Raw genomic sequence first — 26,886 nt, forward strand, 5'->3', positions numbered from 1 at the left:
CCTCACCCACGTCCCCAATAAAGCAAGAGGGCACCTAAGCAGTGCATTAAATGCACCTTGTCCTGTAATACGAGGGATAACCTCGTGCCACTGTAGACCTTTCCACCTCCTGTGTCCACTGTGGCAACCCCTCTTTCCTATAAAAGGAGGCCCAAGGTGACGAGGAGAGGGATTCGGCTCTTTGGAACCACACACTAACCACAGCTAGTTCGAGAGCCCAAGAACTCTCAAAAATACACCCACCAAAGCAGGACTAGGGTTTTACGCATCCTTGCGGCCCGAACCTGGGTAAACGATCCTAGTGCTGTCTACTAGTCCTGCTCTACTCGCAACCATGCGCCCCGACAACCGTAGTAGGGATTCTTGTGATCCCATAGGTGTGGTTCCACATCGACAATATAATTGTGGAAATCCATCTTCTTGGAAATCTCGATGAATTGTCGCTAAGTTCATCAGCTACCTCTTCATCCTCTTTTGGGTTTGATGATGAACTCTTGTTTCGGAACTTGCTTCCATAGTTCATTTCCTGAGAATCTTACAATGTCATCTCGTCAATTTGAGTTGCACCTTTTCTTCTCAGGCATCCTGAGTCTGGGGTATCCTGACACCAATCGAACCTGAATCTCGGTCAGATACGATGGTTGGAACATATTCCCAAGAGTTATAACATTGGTCTTTAACCCAATAAGGTGATGTCATCCTAACACACCTGCCCAGAGTGCCTATTGTTATAGTTTCCTTTTTAGCAAGGTTAGCCATTCTTCCATGAGGAAATTGTAAGACTTATTCTATAAGTTGTTCCTGATGGATCCTTTGTATATCCAAAGTCTGATCTTTACCCAGTGACCATGTCAATGCTATCTCGAAGCATGTCTATGGTACTCCGATTTTCAACAAGAACATTTGAAGCCCAATGTTAGATGTTTCCTGCTCAATTATCCAAACACCGCTATATGGGTAATGTCATGAAATTTCTCTCCCCTTACCTAAAGAGTTTTCTACATTATATCATGTCATGGATATCATGCTCTGCTTGTTCTTGGGAAGGATATACCCTTGAAATATGTGTTTAAACACATTTTCCTTTCCATTGTTCTGTTTAATCTGATAATCATATTTTTCTTTCCATTGTTTGGTTTAACCTTTCTTGTGATCTATATGATCTGAGCAGTAATATTCTCCTACTTATGTAAACACCTCGGTGTACAATTCTGTCAGCAAGACCCTGTTACTATTGTTGATGACATACCGGTAGCCACCGATGGACGAGAACTTTGCCTATTGGTCCGCCTCGTTCAATGAGCAGGAAAATGGTTCTCTTCGTCCCTCGCCCTTGGTACTGACGTTGTTGCTGACATAATCGACAGGCTACCCTCTGACATGCTATGCTCTGACCTGCCTTGCTATCATGACCATGCAATATGTCACCACTCTTTCTACTTTTAACCCACATTGTGGGCCCATAACCCCCAGTTCCACAGGATCGAAAGCTGACTCTCTTGTGCAACCCTGTTTCTAAAATTATTCCTCACGCTTGGCTTCGTATGTAATTCACGAGCCACCTTCCCTGTGATCATCAATTATGGTATTAAACACAATACTTATTTCCGTTGCTTTGAACCCCTTTCACGCCCTGTTTCAGGCATCGAACGATTGCCTACCCGCTCGAAACTTCCCATGATACCTCCTTACTTTGCTCTCGATAATTTCTTAAGTTTCAATTCGAGAGTTACTTTCCGCCACCTTCCCTGATGTTATTGACCAGATAGTCAACCTTGCAGAGGTCCGTTCTCTTGAAATACCCACCCCTTTATTTTTCGTATGTACGATGGAGTTCCCGAAGAAACGATGATGACTTCATCATGATGGCCTGAAACAGAGGAATGAAGAAATCAATGTAATGGATCGAATTCTTCGAGAAGAGCAACCAAGATCGAGAAGATTCGTTAGAATTTCCTAACCAGATCTTTCCCCCTTACTCCACCTCTTAAAATCTCGGGACGAGATTTCTTGTAGTAGAGGAGAATTGTGATGTCCAGATAATTAGACTACAGTAATTCCCTGCTAATGATGCCACATCACCTCTGTCACTGTAGTTAATCTCGGGTTACTTCAAAACCGATTCAATTCAAAATTGAATTAAAGACATACAATGAAAAGTTTTCAAATGTCAAAACTAAAATGTTCTAAATGTAGCAAATAATTCATAATAAATATTGATGGAGAAATCACACTCTTATAAAGTAGTCAAATGCATAATAATAAATACAATAGTGGTAAAACTATTAATTAAATGCTTGTAAATTAATAAACAAATACAAACTACTTTCTAAAATGTGCTAAGTTGTTTGTGGCACTGGAATATTTAGTAAAACTAATTTAGGAACTATTGTTGTATTTTATTTAAACTAAAATATATTAAAGGTTAAAAGAAAACAGAAAAGAATAAATAAAAGGAAAAGAACAAAACAAAAAAAGAAAAAGAAAAAGAAAATGAAACCCCCCCCCCACTGGGCTCCGTCCTAGCAGGCCACCCGCCCAACTGGGCAAAGGGCCAACCAGCCGGCCACTCCACACTCCCCATAACCCCTTGCCCCGAAACCCTAACTCGTAACCCCCACTCACCCCCCATGATTCCCCTTTCCCCTCGTCTCCTCCCTTGACGCCCCTGATCCTAGTCGGGCACGGCCCCGCCGCCCATCGCCAACCTCCGACGCCGAACCCCGATGCCGCCCAGTTCTGTCCCACCGTCGCCGGCGCCCGCCTCCTCAACCCTCCTCCCCACTGGACCGCCCCGAGCCCGGAGCCGCTCCCGACCCCATCGCCCCGACGCACATCGCCGTCCTCGACGCCCCTCACCGGAGCACCACCACTGTCGCCCTGCTGCCTCGACGTCCCGCTACCCAATCGGCCACCCCGAGCCCGCTGCCTTAGTCCATGCGCCCCGTCGTGAGCACCTCACCTCCCCCTTTCTTCCTCCCTCGCACACGCGCTCCTCCCGTGCCGCGCACCGTGCGGCCGACGCCACGTCTGGCCGCGCTCACCATCGCCCTAGCTCGAGCCCCGTATCGCCTACTCCACGCCGGCCGCCTCGCGGCTTCGCCATCCCTCGCTGCAACCCGCGCGCGAGCCCCTGCCCCGCGACCATTGTTATCGCGCGCGGCCCCTGCCTCTCGCGCCCCCGACCACGCCTCGCTCCCCTGCTCCTCGCACAGGTGCAATGTCTACCCTGCTACTGCCTCTGCTCACTGCCGCCGCCATGAGCTCGCTCCGGTCGAGCTCCGGCCTCGTCCCGCAGCCCTCGCCCTGGCTCCGCCGCGCCCGCTCACCGTTGGCCCTGCGGTCGCCGTCCAGCTCGCGCCGACCGTCGCCGCACCCGCTGCCACAAGCGCCGCGCCGCTCCTTCCGCGCCCGCCACTGCAGCACCCGCCTCCGTCCGCCGCGCCACCCCGCGGCCACGCCGGCGTGCGCGCTCGCCGCTGCTTCCCCTCCCCGCGGCTGCTACAGCTCGCTGCGGTGGTCGCCGGAGCCCCGCTGCGCCACGCTAGCCCCGCCTTGTGGCTGGCCTGGGCAAGCGCCATGTCAGGCAGGCGCGCGCGCTAACCCGCCCCGCTGCCTCCCCTATGTCACTGACCGCAGGGGCCCACACCCCTATTTTATAACCAAAAGGAGTTTATAAAAACAATAATAAAAATATATTAATAGTAATTAAATTAATTAGTTAGTTAAGTAATTAACTTCATTAATTAATTCTATTTAATTAACCTAACCGTTTAGTTAAACTAATTAACCATGATTAATTAACCTGCTAATTAGTCTAACTACTGTTAATTAGCTAACAGTCATAGATGAAAGGGCTCCATCTGTCAGTTTGACCGGTCATTGATCACAGTTGATTGCTGATATTATGCTGATGTCATGATGACGTTAGTAAACACTATTCTGGATAATGTTGATTTAAAATAATTAAATAAATCATAAAAATGATTTAAATCTTTTAAAATTAATATAAAATAAACCGTAGCTCGGATGGAAAAACTTTGTACATGAAAGTTGCTCAGAACGACGAGACGAATCTGGATACGCAGCCTGTTCGTCCGCCACACATCCCTAGCATAGCGAACACGCAACTTTCCCCCTCTGGTTCGTCTGTCCGAAAACGTGAAACACCGGGATACTTTCCCGGTTGTTTTCCCCTTTCGCCGATATCACCTCCTACTGCGTTAGGGCACACCTAGCACTGTTACTTGTCATGTCATGCATCGATATGCATCTGTTTGCATTGTATTCACTGTTTCTTCCCCCCTCTTCTCTCCGGTAGACTACGAGACTGACACCGCTATTGGTGCCCCGACCGACTACGTTGTTGACGACCCCCTACTTGCTAGAGCAACCAGGAAAGCCCCCCCCCCCCTGATCACCAGATATCGCATATTCTACTCTCTACTGCTTGCATTAGAGTAGTGTAGCATGTTACTGCTTTCCGATAATCCTATCCTGATGCATAGCCTATCTTTCCTACTACTGTTGTTACCTTTACCTGCAATCATAAATGCTTAGTACAGGATGCTAGTATTCCATCAGTGGCCCTACATTCTTGTCCGTCTAGTATGCTATACTATCGGGCCGTGATCACTTGGGAGGTGATCATGGGTATATACTTATATACATAATATGTGATACATATGGTGACGAAAGTCGGGTCGGCTCGTAGAGTACCCGCAAATGATTCCGATGGGGGTTGAAAGGGCAGGTGGTTCCATCCAGGTAGTGATGGGCCTGGGTTCCCGACAACCCCCTGATGTACATTGTGGCAGAGCGACAGGGCAGGTTGAGGCCACCTACGAGAGAGGTGGGCCTGGCCCTGGTCAGCATCCATGGTTACTTCAAAATAACATGCTTAACGAGATCTTGGTATTTGATCTGAGTCTGGCCACTGGCCTATACACACTAACCAACTACACGGGAACAGTTATGGGCACTTGACGTTGTGGTATCAGTCGAAGCCTTCTTGGCATCAGCGACTGAGCGGCACGTGCCAGATTGGACTGGAACGCCTGCTCTTGTATTAGGGAGGCTAGGTCTGCTTCCGGCCGCCCTCGCAACGTGCAGGTGTGCAATGGGCAATGGGCCCAGACCCCTGTGCCATAGGAGTTAGACCAGCGTGTTGACCTCTCTGTTGTGCCTAGGTGGGGCTGTGACGTGTTGATCTTCCGAGGCCGAGCATGACCCAGGAAAGTGTGTCCGGCCAGAGGGATCGAGCATGTTAGAAAATGTGGTGCACCCCTGCAGGAAAGTTTATCTATTCGAATACCGTGTCCCTCGGTAAAAGGACGACCGAGAGTTGTACCTTGACCTTATGACAACTAGAACCGGATACTTAATAAAACACACCCTTTCAAGTGTCAGATACAACTCGGTGATAGCTCTCTAACAGGGCGACGAGGAGAGGATCGCCGGGTAGGATTATGCTATGCGATGATACTTGGTGAACTTACCATCTACTCTCTTCTACATGCTGCAAGATGGAGGCTGCCAGAAGCGTTGCCTTAGACAGGACTAGCTATCCCCCTCTTATTCTGGCATTCTGCAGTTCAGTCCACATATACTACCCCTTTCGTTTGATACCAATGCATATGTAGTGTAGCTCCTTGCCTGTGAGTACTTTGGATGAGTACACGCGGTTGCTTTCCTACTTCTTTTCCTCTTTTCTCGGTTACTGCTATCATATGATGGAGTCCCGGAGCCAGAGGATCCCGAGGATGTTTCTACATGGAGTTCGACTTCGAGGAGTAGTTAGGAGGTCCCAGGCAGGAGGCCTTGCCTTTTCGATCGTTGCTACTTTTGTGCTAGCCTTTTTAAGGCAAACTTGTTTAACTTATGTCTGTACTCAGATATTGTTGCTTCCGCTGACTCTTGTGTTTTCGAGCTTATATATTCGAGCCCTCGAGGCCCCTGGCTTGTATTATAAAGCTTGTATTATTTTAATTTGTGTCTAGAGTTGTGTTGTGATATCTTCCCGTGAGTCCTTGATCTTGATCGTACACATTTGCGTGTATGATTAGTGTACGCTCAAATCGAGGGCGTCACATTCTCACGGGCGGCTTTTTCCTTGGCAGCTTTCTCCTTAGCCTGGGCCAGGGCCTGTTTAAGGACCTCGACCTCGGTCGCCGCCCCTACACATATCATGGCACTACGGTCAATACGCATTATTTATTCTTTCCGGATATTTAGCCAGCCAGTACGTACCTTGCTTGTCTTCTAGCTGCTTCCTCGCTTGGCCGAGCTCCTCGTCAGCCCGCTCCAGTCTCTGCTTTAGTCCGGAGACTTCGGCAGTGTGTGAGGTCGCGGCCAGCAACGACGCCTGCTTATTCATATAAGACATATTTAGTTAGTTTCCTGCGAAAATAAATTGATACTCTGTCCGGCTCTTCTTTCCGAACACCGGACAGTGTCTCAGGGGCTACTGTCTATATTGGGATTTTCTCTTGCGTCGCTTACCTCAAAACCTGTCAGCAGGCTGCTGCAGGCTTCGGTTAGTCCGCTCTTGACGGATTGAACCCTCTCAATCACCGTACCCATAATGATACGGTGTTCATCCACAATGGAAGCGGCTCGTAGCACTTCCAGTAGATTATCCAGTGCCTCTGGTTGGATAGAGGTCACCGGCAGAATAGGCACACCCCCTTCTTTCGAAGGAGGTTGCTCGCCGGATTCCGGAGCCGTATAGGTCTCCAGACTTGTATTCGGCGGGAGGCCGAACTGAGCAAAGCCCACATCCCCAGTCGCCATTGGGGTCTGCTCCCCCATGTGTCCGGCAGCCGAAGTTTCGCCCTCTAGCGTCACCCTGGCGGCCTCCTGAACCTCTCCCTGGCCTGGGAAGGTCCTTTGGGACAACACCTCGTCATTGCCCTTGGCCATGGGAGAGTGAGCGGCGGCGGTGACTCGCTGGCCATCGCCTTCGAATCCAACAAACCTCTTGATGGGGATCGCAGGGAGCTGTCATGGGCCGGACTGCAATGGCATAAAATAACATATTAATATTATGAAGCAAGAGAGGCCGGATGCATGGACATATGCGGGCTTTTAGTACTTATGATGCGGTCAGATGCTTGTTTCGGGGGCGTCGCTCCAGGCTGCTGTCGACGTCCCAGGCGGAGTTATCTGCAAGGGGACCCTTCCCCCTCTTGGGCCCCTCCCCCTCCAGATTTGAGGAGGCCGCCCTCTTCTTCCTCCCCCCATCAGGGGGAGAGGTGCTTTCTTCCTCCTCCTCGCCATCATCTTCGGCGGCGGAGGAGTGAGTCTTGTCTTCGAACGACATGTCCGAAGCTCCCTTGCGGTGGGGGCCACTCCGGACCCCCCTGGCCTTCTTGGCCTTTTTCTCCGGCGCCTTATAGGGCGCCAGCACTAGCATCTTCGCCAGGAGCAGGATGACTGGTTCCTTGGGCAGCGGACCGAATATTGAATCCGCTCCCTCTCAGCCCATACCTAAAAAAGTAAAGTTTAGCTATCCTCCTTGAAACAAGCAAGTAGAGGATGCGCCTGGAGACGTGAAAGGCTTACCGCATTGGCTGAATGGGTAATATTGTGCCAGCGGTCCGAATCTATGGCTGGCGGTGTCTTGATGCCCTTAAAGAGCAACTTCCAGGCATCTTCATGAGTGGTTCCGAAGAGCCTTTCCAAGGTTCGGTGCTTCTTCGGATCGAATTCCCATAAAGGGCAGCTTTGGCATGGGAGGATCCGGCGAACCAGCATCACCTGGATTACGTCGACGAGCTTGATGTTTTTATCCACCATGCTTTGAATGCGCGTTTGCAGCGCTATCAGCTCGTCCAATGAAGACCAATTTGGGCCCTTCTCCATCCAGGAGGTGAGCCGCATTGGAGCTCCGGACTTGAATTCAGAAGCCGCGGCCCAAGTGGCGTCGCGGGGCTCTGTGATATAAAACCACAGTTTCTGCCAATCTTTGATGGTCTCCACAAAAGTACTCTTGGGCCATGTGACATTGGGCAGCTTGCTCACCATGACACCTCCGCACTCCGCGTGCTGGCCGTCCACCACCTTCGGCTTCACGTTGAAAATCTTGAGCCACTGTCCGAAGTAGGTTTGGATGCGGAGGAAGGCCTCACACACAACAATGAATGCCGAGATGTTGAGAAAAGAATTCGGGGCTAGGTTATGGAAGTCTAGCCCATAATAGAACATAAGCCCGCAGACGAAAGGGTGGAGAGGAAACCCTAACCCGAGGACGAAATGAGGGATGAACGCCACCCTCTCATTGGGCTTCGTGGTGGGGATGATTTTCCCCTTGGCTGGAAGCCGGTGGGCGATTTCTTTCGCTAGATATCCGGTCTCCCGAAGCCTGGTGGTGTCCTCCTCGCTAACGGAGGAGGCCATCCACTTGCCTTGCCCTCCAGATCCGGACATGGTTGAGTGCTTCCTTGGGGCGGAAAGAATGAGGACTTGGGCGCTGGAGCTCGAGAATGGAAGGGCAGAGAAAGAGAGAAGGCGTGGGTGAAGAAAAGGGAATCTTTATCTCCTTATAAATGCAGTGAATATCAAGCGCCTCCCCACTCGCCTTAAAACTTGCCTGTTCCCAAGGGCCGTGTAAACGGCACGGTTAGATTACCCACGTCCGTATTGATGAATCCTGCAATAAGGGGACACGATCTCTGCTTCGACAAGACATGCCTATGAAAACCGCGTCTCGAAATGTGGAATGGCAGACGAAAAATGGTTCGAAATGATGACCAAGCAGACGTGATGTCACATTACAAAAAAGTTGTCAGCAGATTGGACTCGTTCAATATTATATTCTTTGTGGTTGTGTGTGGTACTTGTGTTGCAGATCCGGACACGTTCATTGCGTCCGAAGACTTTCATGGAGTATTCGGAGAGGGTAACCCGCCTTGCAATGCCGAAGACAATCTGCGCGCCGGACACCTTGTCGTTGAAGTCTGGTTCAGGGGCTACTGAGGGAGTCCTGGACTAAGGGGTCCTCGCGCGTCCGACCTATTAGACATGAGCCGGACTGATGTGCTGTGAAGATACAAAGACCGAAGACTCTACCCGTATTCGGATGGGACTCTCCTTGGCGTGGAAGGCAAGCTTGGCGTCCAAATATGAAGATTCATTTCTCTGTAACCGACCTTATGTAACCCTAGATCCCTCTGGTGTCTATATAAACCGGAGGGCTAGGTCCGGACATACATCTGAATAATCGTAGTCAGACAGGTTAGACTTTTAGGGTTTAGCCATTACGATCTCGTGGTAGATCAACTCTTATAATCCTCATATTCATCAAGATCAATCAAGTAGGAAGTAGGGTATTATCTCCGTAGAGAGGGCCCGAACCTGGGTAAACATTTTGTCCCCTGTCTCTTGTTACCATCGACCTAAGACGCACAGTTCAGAACCCTCTATCCGAGATCCGCCGGTTTTGACACCGACATCACCCCCACCCGAGCCGGGGGTGGGGAAGACCCCGCCGCCGCCAAGCCGCGCGGGCTTCGCCCGACGACGTCCGCCGGCGGCGGCTAGGGGAGGAGTGGACGACCGAGACTGAGCGGCGACGGCCAGGGTTCGCTCCCTGGCCGCCCGTGGGAGCAACACGGGGAGCGCGTATTTTTCCTTATCCTTGCTAGTACAAGATATTTTGTAATTAAAAAAACATTCAATTTGCCATGCATAAATAACTGACATCGGATTTTATTATTTTGGCACTGTGGCTTCTAGACACGAAGCAAACATACCCTACACTCCGTGGGCGTATAGCGTTATCCAGACCTCGTAGTACTTCACTTTCCTATCCACACCATCAATGTTTATCGGGCCAACATACTTTTGGCACCTCTGTTGAGTCGCCAAGGTTGATTGTCTTTCCAACTGCAAATACCGGCAACATACGCATGTAGATTTCGAGCTCCACTCGGCCGCTGCCTTTGCCGTCTTGGTATCTCTGGAGGCACGCCTATAAACTGCATTAACTCAAGAACATGCAGGCAACTAATCACCTGTCCGGATGAAAAATACTTGTACGTACTTACAATAAATCCATTCCGCTCCAGAAGTGTATAGTAGTATAACACCTTCGACGTGGTACATGTAATACCCGACGGCACGACGCTGGTGTAAACAACCACTCGTGTTTGCTGACGATAATGCACGGCCTTAAGCAATTCTTACTCGATCGTGTGCTGCGGAGCGGTACTCGTACTGGTGCTGTCACACTCGCTCTCGAAGCCACGGAACACTGACAGCGACTGAGATATCCGCACATCATTCATCTACGGCTACGTTCTCCACCGTTGGTTCCTCGGCCCAAAAAGGAGTGTCCTCTCATGCGATATTTCTCTTGCTCTGCCACATTAATAGCAGTCTATCAGTCTCAGATCTGTTATGTACAGTCGTATAGATATACTCCCTCCGTTCCAAATTACTCGTCGCAGAAATGAATGTATCTAGAACTAAAATACAACTAGATACATCTATTTCTGCGACGAATAATTCGAAACGGAGGGAGTACTTATTTTGCACTGAGTTTACTGCCATGGGAACATGAAAAATCTTGTGCTCCATGTTGTTCAATTCATTTCCTCCCCATCTTTCTTCGCGCCCATGCTTATTTCCCATTGGAAAATCGGTTATCCAAAAAGGCAAGGGCAACGCTGGGTTTCGATCCCAACTTGGATGGTGCCATCTTTTTCCATGGAGTTTGTGCCACCCCGGATTGACTTGACCGTCATCGGCTGCACCTTTTTTCGTAACAGAGTCTGGTATCCATGCAGTGCCTCCAAGCAACACACTCTACGGTACGTAGCTCGCGTTAAATACTGCCATGCCATCCACTGCCTATAAATACCAAGCACGCGGGACACTTGTGGCCATCAGTCGATCAGCCAGTCAGCCAATCATCCATCCATCCGGAGAAGAAGAAGAGTCTACTGTGCTGTGGGATCGACACTAGCGTAGCGTACGCGATGGGGAAGAACGGCAACCTGTGCTGCTTCTCTCTGCTGCTGCTGCTTCTCGCCGGATTTGCGTCCGGCCATCAAGTTCTCTTTCAGGTACGCATGCTCATGGTTTTCTAACTGTGGAAATAATCTGAGCTCGAGTGCTTAATTAAGTGTGGGAGCTTAATGGATGTTGCAGGGGTTCAACTGGGAGTCGTGGAAGCAGAGCGGCGGGTGGTACAACATGATGATGGGCAAGGTCGACGACATCGCCGCCGCCGGAGTCACCCACGTCTGGCTGCCTCCGCCGTCGCACTCCGTCTCCACCCAAGGTCCCTCTCTCTCCCGACCAAATTCATCCGTACCTCAACATCTAGAAGCAATAGAAGCGTGGAGTGGAGAACATGCTAAGTTCGATTGCGATTGAAAAGAGATATTTACACTAGTGACGAGACACTAAAACGGTCGACTTGGGTGCAGGCTACATGCCTGGCCGGCTCTACGACATCGACGCGTCCAAGTACGGCAACGCGGCGGAGCTCAAGTCGCTCATCGCCGCGCTCCACGGCAAGGGCGTCCAGGCGATCGCCGACATCGTCATCAACCACCGCTGCGCCGACTACAAGGACAGCCGCGGCATCTACTGCATCTTCGAGGGCGGCACCTCCGACGGCCGCCTCGACTGGGGCCCCCACATGATCTGCCGCGACGACACCACCTACTCCGACGGCACCGCCAACCTCGACACCGGCGCCGACTTCGCCGCCGCGCCCGACATCGACCACCTCAACGACCGCGTCCAGCGCGAGCTCAAGGAGTGGCTCCTCTGGCTCAAGAGCGACCTCGGCTTCGACGCGTGGCGCTTTGACTTCGCCAAGGGCTACTCGCCGGAGATGGCCAAGGTGTACATCGACGGCACGTCCCCGAGCCTCGCCGTGGCGGAGGTGTGGGACAACATGGCCACCGGCGGCGACGGCAAGCCCAACTACGACCAGGACGCGCACCGGCAGAATCTGGTGAACTGGGTGGACAAGGTGGGCGGCGCGGCGTCGGCAGGCATGGTGTTCGATTTCACGACCAAGGGGATACTGAACGCGGCCGTGGAGGGCGAGCTGTGGCGGCTGATCGACCCGCAGGGGAAGGCCCCCGGCGTGATGGGGTGGTGGCCGGCCAAGGCCGTCACCTTCGTCGACAACCACGACACCGGCTCCACGCAGGCCATGTGGCCATTCCCCTCCGACAAGGTCATGCAGGGCTACGCGTACATCCTCACCCACCCCGGCATCCCATGCATCGTAAGCAGATGAGCCAGCTCTAGAGTTCACTCTCACTCAACTGTCACTCTTGCACGTATTTCTTCAACTGTTTGTCTCGATGATTTGTAGTTCTACGACCATTTCTTCACCTGGGGGTTCAAGGACGAGATCGCGGCGCTGGTGGCGATCAGGAAGCGCAACGGCATCACGCCGACGAGCGCTCTGAAGATCCTCATGCACGAAGGGGACGCCTACGTCGCCGAGATCGACGGCAAGGTGGTGGTGAAGATCGGGTCCAGGTACAACGTCGGGGCGGTGATCCCGGCCGGGTTCGTGACCTCGGCGCACGGCAACGACTACGCCGTCTGGGAGAAGCCCGGCGCCGCGGGGAGACTGCAGCGGAGCTGAAGTCTCCACTGATCCACCATTCGATCGAGCATGAATTTTCTGAAGTAGGAGTACATGATTCACTTCTGCTATATTCACGCAGATACTATGATTAACTATGTATACTTGTACCCAAAATTGATGAGCTATACGAATTGCTCACACGACTGTACTAAATAAAGTAATGAGGATACGAAGAGATTTAATAAATTCGAGTTTGTACCATCAATGTTGGTGCATCTGGGAGGGTGATTATCAGATGGAATGATGGCATGTTTTCTGCTGATCTGCTATTTCAAAACAAGTACTCTGTGTGTGACCTGGCAAATCTCGAACGCATCTCCCTTCCACATTAGAGCATCTTCACCTGTTCGCCCCCCAAGGGCTTGAAATAGCACAGCTTGGGGGCCAACCGGTGATAAAATCGACGTGAGGGTTTCCTAGCCGACCCCCCAAGTTCGCCCCCCCCCCCCCCCCCCCCCCCCCCCCCCCTTCCCGAGTAATGCTACACGTACAAATGAGTTACAAACTTTTACAAAGAGGGTTAATTTGATTGGTCAGTAGGTGGCGAGGCGGCCCACCCCCTGAAAATCGAGGAAGAAGGGCAAGTTTATGATTGATTAGTAGATGAAAAAAATCCTAGTCAGTATGTAATTGCGTGTAACTCTTTGTATGTTTAGCATTATTGCCCCCTCCCCTCAGCCGCTGATTTCGACGCAAATTAGGCCCAAATTCAACAAGAACTAATTTTTATCACATAGTTCATCACATAAATCAATAGAAATCAAATAGTTCAACGAAGAAAACTCATAGTTCAAACACAAATTAAAACTCATAGTTCAACGAAGCAAACTCATAGTTCATCACACATCGAACTAGGCGTTGCCCTTAAGGCTTCATAGGTGCTCCATCAGATCGTGCTGCAGTTCTTGATGCACTTGTGGGTCTTGGATCTCCTGACGCATATTGAGAAAGGCAGCCCATGATGTCGGCACCTGGTGATCAACTTGGGCAAGAGGACCCTGCCTGTAATATGGTTCGGTGTCAAACACTGGCTCTTCTAGCTCGCTCTCGATGATCATGTTATGCAAGATGACACAACAAGTCATCACTTCCCATATTTGAGATTTCAACCAGGTCAGAGCGGGGTACCAGACAACAGCAAATCGAGATTGAAGCACACCAAATGCCCGCTCGACATCCTTCCTGCAAGCCTCCTTACACTTGGCAAAGTAGGAGTTCTTGCCTCCTGGCACAGGGTTTGAGACAGTCTTCACAAATGTGGACTATCTCGGATAGATGCCATCTGGTAGGTAGTATCCCTTGTTGTAGTGGCGCCCATTGACCTCGAAGTTCACCGGAGGAGCATGACCTTCAACAAGCTTGGCAAAGACATTCAAGCACTGCAGTACGTTGATGTCATTGTGAGGTCCTGGCATACCAAAAAAGTAGTGCCAAATCCAGAGGTCCTGTGTGGCCAGTGCCTAAGTACCACACTGCAAGCTCCTTTGGCGCCTTTGTGTTGGGGAACGTAGTAATTTCAAAATTTTCCTACGCACACGCAAGATCATGGTGATGCATAGCAACGAGAGGGGAGAGTGTGATCTACGTACCATCATAGACCGACAGTGGAAGCATTATGACAACGCGGTTGATGTAGTCGTACGTCTTCACGGCCCGACCGATCAAGCACCGAAACTACGGCACCTCCGAGTTCTAGCACACGTTCAGCTCGATGACGATCCCCGGACTCCGATCCAGCAAAGTGTCGGGGAAGAGTTCCGTCAGCACGACGGCGTGGTGACGATCTTGATGTTCTACTGTCGCAGGGCTTCGCCTAAGCACCACTACAATATTATCAAGGACTATGGTGGAAGGGGGCACCGCACACGGCTAAGAGAACGATCTTAGAGATCAACTTGTGTGTCTAGGGGTGCCCCCTGCCCCCGTATATAAAGGAGCCAAGGGGGTGCGGCCGGCCCTAGGAGGAGGCGCGCAGGAGGAGTCCTACTCCTACCGGGAGTAGGACTCCCCCCCTTTCCCTAGTTGGATTAGGACTTGGGGAAGAAGGAAGAGAGGGAAGAAAGGAAAGGGGGGCGCCGCCCCCCCTCCTTCTCCAATTCGGACTTGGGGGGGAGGGGCGCGCGGCAGCCCCTAGGCCTCCTCTCCTCTTCCTCCACTAGGCCCATTAAGGCCCATTAGGTTACCGGGGGTTCCGGTAACCTCCCGGTACTCCAGTAAAATGCCGATTTCACCCGGAACACTTCCGATGTCCAAACGTAGGCTTCCAATATATAAATCTTTATGTCTCGACCATTTCGAGACTCCTCGTTATGTCCGTGATCACATCCGGGACGCCGAACTAACTTCGGTACATCAAAATATATAAACTCATAATGAAACTGTCATCGTAACGTTAAGCGTGCGGACCCTACGGGTTCGAGAACAATGTAGACATGACCGAGACATGTCTCCGGTCAATAACCAATAGCAGAACCTGGATGCTCATATTGGCTCCCACATATTGTACGAAGATCTTTTATCGGTCAGACCGCATAACAACATACTTTGTTTCCTTTGTCATCGGTATGTTACTTGCCCGAGATTCGATCGTCGGTATCTCAATACCTAGTTCAATCTCGTTACCGGCAAGTCTCTTTACTCGTTTTGTAATACATCATCTCACAACTAACTCATTAGTTGCAATGCTTGCAAGGCTTATGTGATGTGCATTACCGAGAGGGCCCAGAGATACCTGTCCGACAATCGGAGTGACAAATCCTAATCTCGAAATACGCCAACCCAACATGTACCTTTGGAGACACCTGTAGAGCTCCTTTATAATCACCCAGTTACGTTGTGACATTTGGTAGCACACAAAGTGTTCCTCCGGCAAACGGGAGTTGCATAATCTCATAGTCATAGGAACATGTATAAGTCATGAAGAAAGCAATAGCAACATACTAAACGATCGGGTGCTAAGCTAATGGAATGGGTCCTGTCAATCACATCATTCTCCTAATAATGTGATCCCGTTAATCAAATGACAACACATGTCTATGGTTAGGAAACATAACCATCTTTGATTAACGAGCTAGTCAAGTAGAGGCATACTAGTGACATTTAGTTTGTCTATGTATTCACACAAGTATTATGTTTCCGGATAATACAATTCTAGCATGAATAATAAACATTTATCATGATATAAGGAAATAAAATAATAACTTTATTACTGCCTCTAGGGCATATTTCCTTCAGTCTCCCACTTGCACTAGAGTCAATAATCTAGATTACACACTAATGATTCTAACACCCATGGAGCATTGGTGCTGATCATGTTTTGCTCGTGGAAGAGGCTTAGTCAATGGTGTTGGGGAACGTAGTAATTTCAAAAAAATTCCTACGCACACGCAAGATCATGTGATGCATAGCAACGAGAGGGGGGAGCGTGATCTACATACCTAGTAGATCGACAACGGAAGCATTTGGTTGATGTAGTCGTACGTCTTCACGGCCCGACCGATCAAGCACCGAAACTACGGCACCTCCGAGTTTTAGCACACGTTCAGCTCGATGACGATCCCCGGACTCCGATCCAGCAAAGTGTCGGGGAAGAGTTCCGTCAGCACGATGGCGTGGTGACGATCTTGATGTACTACTGCATCAGGGCTTCGCCTAAACTCCGCTACAATATTATCGAGGACTATGGTGGCTGGGGCGCCGCACACGGCTAAGGAAAAGATCACGTGGATCAACTTGTGTGTTTCTGGGGTGCCCCTGCCTCCGTATATAAAGGACTAAAGGGGGGAGGCTGGCCGGCCAAGGAGGGCGCGCCAGGAGAGTCCTACTCCCTCTCGGAGTAGGATCCCCCCCCCCCAATCCTAGTTGGAATAGGATTCGCGGAGGGGGGAAAAGAGAGAGAGGGGCCGGCCCCCTATCCTTGTCCTATTCGGACCAAGGGAGGGGAGGGGCGCGCGGCCCATGAGGGGCTGCCTCTTCTCTTTTCCACTAAGGCCCATCATGGCCCATATAGCTCCCGGGGGGTTCCGGTAACCTCCCGGTACTCCGGTAAAATCCCGATTTCACCCGGAACACTTCCGATATCCAAACATAGGCTTCCAATATATCAATCTTTATGTCTCAACCATTTTGAGACTCCTCGTCATGTCCGTGATCACATCCGGGACTCCGAATAATCTTCGGTCATCAAAATGCATAAACTCATAATATAAATGTCATCGTAACCTTAAGCGTGCGGACCCTACGAGTTCGAGAACAATGTAGACATGACCGAGACACGTCTCCGGTCAATAACCAATAGCGGGACCTGGATGCCCATATTGGCTCCTACATATTCTACGAAGATCTTTATCGGTCAGACCGCATAGCAACATACGTCGTTCCCTTTGTCATCGGTATGTTACTTGCCCGAGATTCGATCATCGGTATTCCAATACCTAGTTCAATCTCGTTGCCGGCAAGTCTCTTTACTCGTTCTGTAATACATCATCCCGCAACTAACTCATTAGTTGCAATGCTTGCAAGGCTTAAGTGATGTGCATTACCGAGAGGGCCCAGAGATACCTCTCCAACAAGCGGAGTGACAAAACCTAATCTCGAAATACGCCAACCCAACATGTACCTTTGGAGACACCTGTAGTACTCCTTTATAATCATCCAGTTACGTTGTGACGTTTGGTAGCACCCAAAGTGTTCCTCCGGTAAACAGGAGTTGCATAATCTCATAGTTATAGGAACATGTATAAGTCATGAAGAAAGCAATAACAACATACTAAACGATCGGGTGCTAAGCTAATGGAATGGGTCATGTCAATCAGATCATTCACCTAATGATGTGATCCCGTTAATCAAATAACAACTCTTTGTTTATGGTTAGGAAACATAACCATCTTTGATTAACGAGCTAGTCAAGTAGAGGTATACTAGTGACACTCTGTTTGTCTATGTATTCACACATGTATTATGTTTCCGGTTAATACAATTCTAGCATGAATAATAAACATTTATCATGATATAAGGAAATAAATAATAACTTTATTATTGCCTCTAGGGCATATTTCCTTCAGTCTCCCACTTGCACTAGAGTCAATAATCTAGTTCACATCGCCATGTGATTTAACAGCAATAGTTCACATCACCATGTGATTAACACCCATAGTTCACATCGATATGTGATCAACACCCAAAGGGTTTACTAGTGTCAGTAATCTAGTTCACATCGCTATGTGATTAACACCCAAAGAGTACTAAGGTGTGATCATGTTTTGCTTGTGAGATAATTTTAGTCAACGGGTCTGTCACATTCAGATTCGTAAGTATTTTGCGAATTTCTACGTCAACAATGCTCTGCACGGAGCTACTTTAGCTTATTGCTCCCACTTTCAATATGTATCTAGATCGAGACTTAGAGTCATCCAGATCTTTGTCAAAACTTGCATCGACGTAACTTTTACGACGAACCTGTTTGTCACCTCCATAATTGAGAAATATTTCCTTATTCCACTAAGGATAATTTTGACCGCTGTCCAGTGATCTACTCCTAGATCACTATTGTACTCCCTTGCCAAATCAGTGCAGGGTATACAATAGATCTGGTATACAGCATGACATACTTTATAGAACCTATGGCCAAGGCATAGGGAATGACTTTCATTCTCTTTCTATCTTCTGGCGTGGTCGGGCTTTAAGTCTTACTCAACTTCACACCTTGTAATACAGGCAAGAACTCTTTCTTTGACTGCTCCATTTTGAACTACTTCAAAATCTTGTCAAGGTATGTACTCACTGAAAAAAACTTATCAAGCGTCTTGATCTATCTCTATAGATCTTGAAGCTCAATATGTAAGCAGCTTCACCAAAGTCTTTCTTTGAAAAACTCCTTTCAAACACTCCTTTATGCTTTACAGAATAATTCTACATTATTTCCGATCAACAATATGTCATACATATACTTATCAGAAATGTTGTAGTGCTCCCACTCACTTTCTTGTAAATACAGGCTTCACCGCAAGTCTGTATAAAACTATATGCTTTGATCAACTTATCAAAACGTATATTCCAACTCCGAGATGGTTGCACCAGTCCATAGATGGATCATTGGAGCTTGCATATTTTGTTAGCACCTTTAGGATTAACAAAACCTTCTGGTTGCATCATATACAACTCTTCTTTAATAAATCCATTAAGGAATGCAGTTTTGTTCATCCATTTGCCATATTTCATAAACTGCGGCAATTACTAACATGATTCGGACAGACTCAAGCATAGATACGAGTGAGAAACTCTCATCGTAGTCAACACTTTGAACTTGCCGAAAACCTTTTGCGACAATTCTAGCTTTGTAGATAGTAACACTACTATCAACGTCCGTCTTCCTCTTGAAGATCCATTTATTCTCAATTGCTTGCCGATCATCGGGCAAGTCAACCAAAGTCCATACTTTGTTCTCATACATGGATCATATCTCAGATTTCATGGCCTCAAGCCATTTATCGGAATCTGGGCTCATCATCGCTTCCTCATAGTTCGTAGGTTCGTCATGGTCTAGTAACATGACTTTCAGAACAGGATTACCGTACCACTCTGGTGCGGATCTTACTCTGGTTTACCTACGAGATTCGGTAGTAACTTGATCTGAAGTTACATGATCATCATCATTAGCTTCCTCACTAATTGGTGTAGTAGTCACAAGAACAGATTTCTGTGATGAACTACTTTCCAATAAGGGAGAAGGTACAATTACCTTATCAAGTTTTCTACTTTCCTCCCACTCACTTCTTTCGAGAGAAACTCCTTCTCTAGAAAGTTTCCGAATTTAGCAACAAAAGTCTTGCCTTCGGATCTGTGATAGAAGGTGTATCCAATAGTTTCCTTTGGATATCCTATGAAGACACATTTCTCTGATTTGGGTTTGAGCTTATCAGGTTGAAACTTTTTCACATAAGCATTGCAACCTCAAACTTTAAGAAACGACAACTTAGGTTTCTTGCCAAACCATAGTTCATATGGTGTCGTCTCAATGGATTTAGATGGTGCCCTATTTAACGTGAATGCAGATGTCTCTACTGCATAACCCCAAAACGATAGTGGTAGATCGGTAAGAGACATCATAGATCGCACCATATCTAATAAAGTACGGTTATGACGTTCGGACACACCATTACATTGTGGTGTTCCAGGTGGCGTGAGTAGTGAAACTATTTCACATTGTTTTTAACTGAAGGCCAAACTCGTAACTCAAATACTCTTCTCTATGATCAGATCATAGAAACTTTATTTTCTTGTTATGATGATTTTTCACTTCACTCTGAAATTCTTTGAACTTTTCAAATGTTTCAGACTTATGTTTCATCAAGTAGATATACTCATATCTGCTCAAATCATCTGTGAAGATCAGAAAATAATGATACTTGTCGCGAGCCTCAATATTCATCGGACCTCATACATCAGTATGTATGATTTCCAACAAATCTGTTGCTCGCTCCATTGTTCTGAAGAACGGAGTTTTAGTCATCTTGCCCATGAGGCATGGTTTGCAAGCATCAACTGATTCATAATCAAGTGATTCAAAAGCCCATCAGCATGGAGTTTCTTCATGCGCTTTACACCAATATGACCTAAACGGCAGTGTCACAAATAAGTTGCACTATCATTATTAACTTTGCATCTTTTGGTTTCAATATTATGATTATGTGTATCACTACTATCGAGATCCAACGAACTATTTTCATTGGGTGTGTAACCATATAAGGTTTTATTCATGTAAACAGAACAACAATTTATTCTCTTACTTAAATGAATAATCGTATTACAATAAACATGATCAAATCATATTCATGCTGAACGCAAACACCAAATAACACTTATTTAGGTTCAACACTAATCCCGAAATTATAGGGAGTGTGCGATGATGATCATATCAATCTTGGAACCACTTCCAACACACATCGTCACGTCACCCTTAACTAGTCTCTGTTTATTCTGCAACTCCCATTTCGAGTTACTAATCTTAGCAACTGAACTAGTATCAAATACTGAGGGGTTGCTATAAACACTAGTAAAGTACACATCAATAACATGTATATCAAATATACTTATGTTCACTTTGCCATCCTTTTTATCTGCCAATCACTTGGGGTAGTTCTGCTTCCAGTGACCAGTCCCTTTGCAGTAGAAGCACTTAGTCTCAGGCTCAGGATCAGACTTGGGCTTCTTCACTTGAGCAGCAACTTGCTTGCCGTTCTTCTTGAAGTTCCCCTTCTTCCCTTTGCCCTTTTCTTGAAACTAGTGGTCTTGTCTACCATCAACACTTGATGTTTTTCTTGATTTCTACCTTCGTCGATTTCAGCATCACGAAGAGCTTGGGAATTACTTTTGTCATCCCTTGCATATTATAGTTCATCACGAAGTTCTACTAACTTGGTGATGGTGACTAGAGAATTCTGTCAATCACTATTTTATCTAGAAGATTAACTCCCACTTGATTCAAGCGATTGTAGTACCCAGACAATCTGAGCACATGCTCACTAGTTGAGCGATTCTCCTCCATCTTTTAGCTATAGAACTTGTTGGAGACTTCATATCTCTCAACTCGTGTATTTGCTTGAAATATTAACTTCAACTCCTGGAACATCTCATATGCTCCATGATGTTCAAAACGTCTTTGAAGTCCTGATTCTAAGCTGTTAAGCATGGTGCACTAAACTATCAAGTAGTCATCATATTGAGCTAGCCAAACGTTCATAACGTCTGCATCTGCTCCTGCAATAGGTCGTCACCTAGCGGTGCATCAAGGACATAATTCTTCTGTGCAGCAATGAGGATAAACCTCAGATCACGGATCCAATCCGCATCATTGCTACTAACATCTTTCAACACAATTTTCTCTAGGAACATATCAAAATAAACATATGAAAGCAACAACGGGAGCTATTGATCTACAACATAATTTGCAAAATACTACCAGGACTAAGTTCATGATAAATTTAAGTTCAATTAATCATATTACTTAAGAACTCCCACTTAGATAGACATCCCTCTAATCCTCTAAGTGATTACGTGATCCAAATCAACTAAACCATGTCCGATCATCACGTGAGATGGAGTAGTTTCATTGGTGAACATCATTATGTTGATCATATCTACTATATGATTCACGCTCGACCTTTCGGTCTCCGTGTTCCGAGGCCATATCTGTATATGCTTGGCTCGTCAAGTATAACCTGAGTATTCCGCGTGTGCAACTGTTTTGCACCCGTTGTATTTGAACGTAGAACCTATCACACCCGATCATCACGTGGTGTCTCAGCACGAAGAACTTTCGCAACGGTGCATACTCAGGGAGAACACTTCTTGATAATTAGTGAGAGATCATCTTATAATGCTACCGTCAATCAAAGCAAGATAAGATGCATAAAAGATAAACATCACATGCAATCAATATAAGTGATATGATATGGCCATCATCATCTTGTGCTTGTGATCTCCATCTCCGAAGCATCGTCGTGATCACCATCGTCAACCGTGTGACACCTTGATCTCCATCGTAGCGTCGTTGTCGTCTCGCCAAGCTTGTGCTTCCACGACTATCGCTACCGTTTAGTGATAAAGTAAAGCATTACATCGCGATTGCATTGCATACAATAAAGCGACAACCATATGGCTCCTGCCAGTTGCCGATAACTCGGTTACAAAACATGATCATCTCATACAATAAAATCAGCATCATGTCTTGACCATATCACATCACAACATGCCCTGCAAAAACAAGTTAGACGTCCTCTACTTTGTTGTTGCAAGTTTTATGTGGCTGCTACGGGCTTAAGCAAGAACCAATCTTACCTACGCATCAAAACCACAACGATAGTTTGTCAAGTTGGTGTTGTTTTAACCTTCGCAAGGACCGGGTGTAGCCACACTCAGTTCAACTAAAGTTGGAGAAACTGTCACCCACAAGCCACCTCTGTGCAAAGCACGTCGGGAGAACTGGTCTCGCGTAAGCGTACGCGTAATGTCGGTCTGGGCCGCTTCATCCAACAATACCGCCGAACCAAAGTATGACATGCTAGTAAGCAGTATGACTTATATCGCCCACAACTCACTTGTGTTCTACTCGTGCATATAACATCAACATATAAAACCTAGGCTCGGATGCCACTGTTGGGGAACGTAATAATTTCAAAAAAATTCCTACGCACACGCAAGATCATGTGATGCATAGCAACGAGAGGGGGGAGTTTGATCTACATACCTAGTAGATCGACAACGGAAGCGTTTGGTTGATGTAGTCGTACGTCTTCACGGCCCGACCGATCAAGCACCGAAACTACGGCACCTCCGAGTTTTAGCACACGTTCAGCTCGATGACGATCCCCAGACTCCGATCCAGCAAAGTGTCGGGGAAGAGTTCCGTCAGCACGATGGCGTGGTGACGATCTTGATGTACTACTGCAGCAGGGCTTCGCCTAAACTCCGCTACAATATTATCGAGGACTATGGTGGCTGGGGCGCCGCACATGGCTAAGGAAAAGATCACGTGGATCAACTTGTGTGTTTCTGGGGTGCCCCTGCCTCCGTATATAAAGGACTAAAGGGGGGAGGCTGGCCGGCCAAGGAGGGCGCGCCAGGAGAGTCCTACTCCCTCTGGGAGTAGGATTCCCCCCCCCCCCCCAATCCTAGTTGGAATAGGATTCGCGGAGGGAGGAAAAGAGAGAGAGGGGTCGGCCCCCTCTCCTTGTCCTATTCAGACCAAGGGAGGGGAGGGGTGTGCGGCCCATGAGGGGCTGCCTCTTCTCTTTTCCACTAAGGCCCATCATGGCCCATATAACTCCCGGGGGGTTCCGGTAACCTCCCGGTACTCCGGTAAAATCCCGATTTCACCCGGAACACTTCCGATATCCAAACATAGGCTTCCAATATATCAATATTTATGTCTCGACCATTTCGAGACTCCTCGTCATGTCCGTGATCACATCCGGGACTCCGAACAATCTTCGGTACATCAAAATGCATAAACTCATAATATAACTGTCATCGTAACCTTAAGCGTGCGGACCCTACGGGTTCGAGAACAATGTAGACATGACCGAGACACGTCTCCAGTCAATAACCAATAGCGGGACCTGGATGCCCATATTGGCTCCTACATATTCTACGAAGATCTTTATCGGTCAGACCGCATAACAACATACGTCATTCCCTTTGTCATCGGTATGTTACTTGCCTGAGATTCAATCGTTGGTATTCCAATACGTAGTTCAATCTCGTTGCCGGCAAGTCTCTTTACTCGTTCTGTAATACATCATCCCGCAACTAACTCATTAGTTGCAATGCTTGCAAGGCTTAAGTGATGTGCATTACCGAGAGGGCCCAGAGATACCTCTCCGACAATCGGAGTGACAAAACCTAATCTCGAAATACGCCAACCCAACATGTACCTTTGGAGACACCTGTAGTACTCCTTTATAATCACCCAGTTACGTTGTGACGTTTGGTAGCACCCAAAGTGTTCCTCCGGTAAACGGGAGTTGCATAATCTCATAGTTATAGGAACATGTATAAGTCATGAAGAAAGCAATGGCAACATACTAAACGATCGGGTGCTAAGCTAATGGAATGGGTCATGTCAATCAGATCATTCACCTAATGATGTGATCCCGTTAATCAAATAACAACTCTTTGTTTATGGTTAGGAAACATAACCATCTTTGATTAACGAGCTAGTCAAGTAGAGGCATACTAGTGACACTCTGTTTGTCTATGTATTCACACATGTATTATATTTCCGGTTAATACAATTCTAGCATGAATAATAAACATTTATCATGATATAAGGAAATAAATAATAACTTTATTATTGCCTCTAGGGCATATTTCCTTCAAATGGGTCTGCTACATTCAGATCTGTATGTATCTTGCAAATCTCTATGTCTCCCACCTGGACTAGATCATGGATGGAATTGAAGCGTCTCTTGATGTGCTTGGTTCTTTTGTGAAATCTGGATTCCTTTGCCAATACAATTGCACCAGTATTGTCACAAAAGATTTTCATTGGACCCGATGCACTAGGTATGACACCTAGATCGGATATGAACTCCTTCATCCAGACTCCTTCGTTTGCTGCTTCCGAAGCAGCTATGTACTCCGCTTCACATGTAGATCCCGCCATAACGCTTTGTTTAGAACTGCACCAACTGACAACTCCACCGTTTAATGTAAACACATATCCGGTTTGCGATTTAGAATCATCCGGATCAGTGTCAAAGCTTGCATCAACATAACCATTTACGATGAGCTCTTTGTCACCTCCATATATGAGAAACATATCCTTAGTCCCTTTTAGGTATTTCAGGATGTTCTTGACCGTTGTCCAGTGATCCACTCCTGGATTACTTTGGTACCTCCCTGCTGGACTTATAGCAAGACACACATCAGGTCTGGTACACAGCATTGCATACATGATAGAGCCTATGGCTGAAGCATAGGGAACATCTTTCATTTTCTCTCTATCTTCTGCATTGGTCTGGCATTGAGTCTTACTCAATTTCACACCTTGTAACACAGGCAAGAATCCTTTCTTTACTTGATCCATTTTGAACTTCTTCAAAACTTTGTCAAGGTATGTGCTTTGTGAAAGTCCAATTAAGCGTCTTGATCTATCTCTATAGATCTTAATGCCCAATATGTAAGCAGCTTCACCGAGGTCTTCCATTGAAAAACTCTTATTCAAGTATCCCTTTATGCTATCCAGAAATTCTATATCATTTCAGATTAGTAATATGTCATCTACATATAATATCAGAAATGCTACAGAGCTCCCACTCACTTTCTTGTAAATACAGGCTTCTCCAAAAGTCTGTACAAAACCAAATGCTTTGATCACACTATCAAAGCGTTTATTCCAACTCTGAGAGGCTTGCACCAGTCCATAAATGGATCGCTGGAGCTTGCACACTTTGTTAGCTCCCATTGGATCGACAAAACCTTCCGGCTGCATCATATACAACTCTTCTTCCAGAAATCCATTCAGGAATGCAGTTTTGACATCCATCTGCCAAATTTCATAATCATAAAATGCGGCAATTGCTAACATGATTCGGACAGACTTAAGCATCGCTACGGGTGAGAAGGTCTCATCGTAGTCAATCCCTTGAACTTGTCAAAAACCTTTTGCGACAAGTCGAGCTTTGTAGACAGTAACATTACCGTCAGTGTCAGTCTTCTTCTTGAAGATCCATTTATTTTCAATTGCTTGCCGATCTTTTGGCAAGTCAACCAAAGTCCACACTTTGTTCTCATACATGGATCCCATCTCAGATTTCATGGCTTCAAGCCATTTTGCGGAATCTGGGCTCACCATCGCTTCTCCATAGTTCGTAGGTTCATCATGATCTAGTAGCATGACTTCCAGAACAGGATTACCATACCACTCTGGTGCGGATCTTACTCTGCTTGATCTACGAGGTTCAGTAGTATCTTGTTCTGAAGTTTCATGATCATCATCATTATCTTCCTCACTAATTGGTGTAGGTGTCACAGAAACTGGTTTCTATGATGTACTACTTTCCAATAAGGGAGCAGGTACAGTTACCTCATCAAGTTCTACTTTCATCCCACTCACTTCTTTCGAGAGAAACTCCTTCTCTAGAAAGTTTCCGAATTTAGCAACAAAAGTCTTGCCTTCGGATCTGTGATAGAAGGTGTATCCAATAGTTTCCTTTGGATATCCTATGAAGACACATTTCTCCGATTTGGGTTCGAGCTTATCAGGTTGAAGTTTTTTCACATAAGCATCGCAGCCCCAAACTTTCAGAAACGACAACTTTGGTTTCTTGCCAAACCACAGTTCATAAGGCGTCGTCTCAACAGATTTTGATGGTGCCCTATTTAACGTGAATGCGGCCGTCTCTAAAGCATAACCCCAAAACGATAGCGGTAAATCAGTAAGAGACATCATAGATCGCACCATATCAAGTAAAGTACGATTACGATATTCGGACACACCATTACGCTGTGGTGTTCCGGGTGGCGTGAGTTGCGAAACTATTCCGCATTGTTTCTACACCAAACTCGTAACTCAAATATTCTCCTCCACGATCAAATCGTAGGAATTTTATTTTCTTGCTATGATGATTTTCAACTTCACTTTGAAATTCTTTGAACTTTTCAAATGTTTCAGACTTATGTTTCATTAAGTAGATATACCCATATCTGCTTAAGTCATCTGTGAAGGTGAGAAAATAACGATATCCGCCACGAGCCTCAACATTCAT

The 26,886-nt window shown here is 47.1% G+C and overlaps 1 protein-coding gene across 1 annotated transcript; it reads left to right on the forward strand.

The window, feature by feature from the left end:
• The first annotated feature begins 10,839 nt into the window (after positions 1-10,839).
• Positions 10,840-12,824, forward strand: LOC123148258 (alpha-amylase type A isozyme). The gene is made up of 4 exons (XM_044567644.1): positions 10,840-11,066; positions 11,152-11,284; positions 11,433-12,247; positions 12,338-12,824. Exons 1-4 carry the CDS (start codon positions 10,980-10,982, stop codon positions 12,614-12,616), a joined length of 1,314 nt encoding a protein of 437 aa, XP_044423579.1. The 5' UTR covers positions 10,840-10,979; the 3' UTR covers positions 12,617-12,824.
• The last annotated feature ends 14,062 nt before the right edge of the window (positions 12,825-26,886 follow it).

Source organism: Triticum aestivum, chromosome 7A (assembly GCF_018294505.1).
Source record: "Triticum aestivum cultivar Chinese Spring chromosome 7A, IWGSC CS RefSeq v2.1, whole genome shotgun sequence".
Classification (NCBI taxonomy): domain Eukaryota; kingdom Viridiplantae; phylum Streptophyta; class Magnoliopsida; order Poales; family Poaceae; genus Triticum; species Triticum aestivum.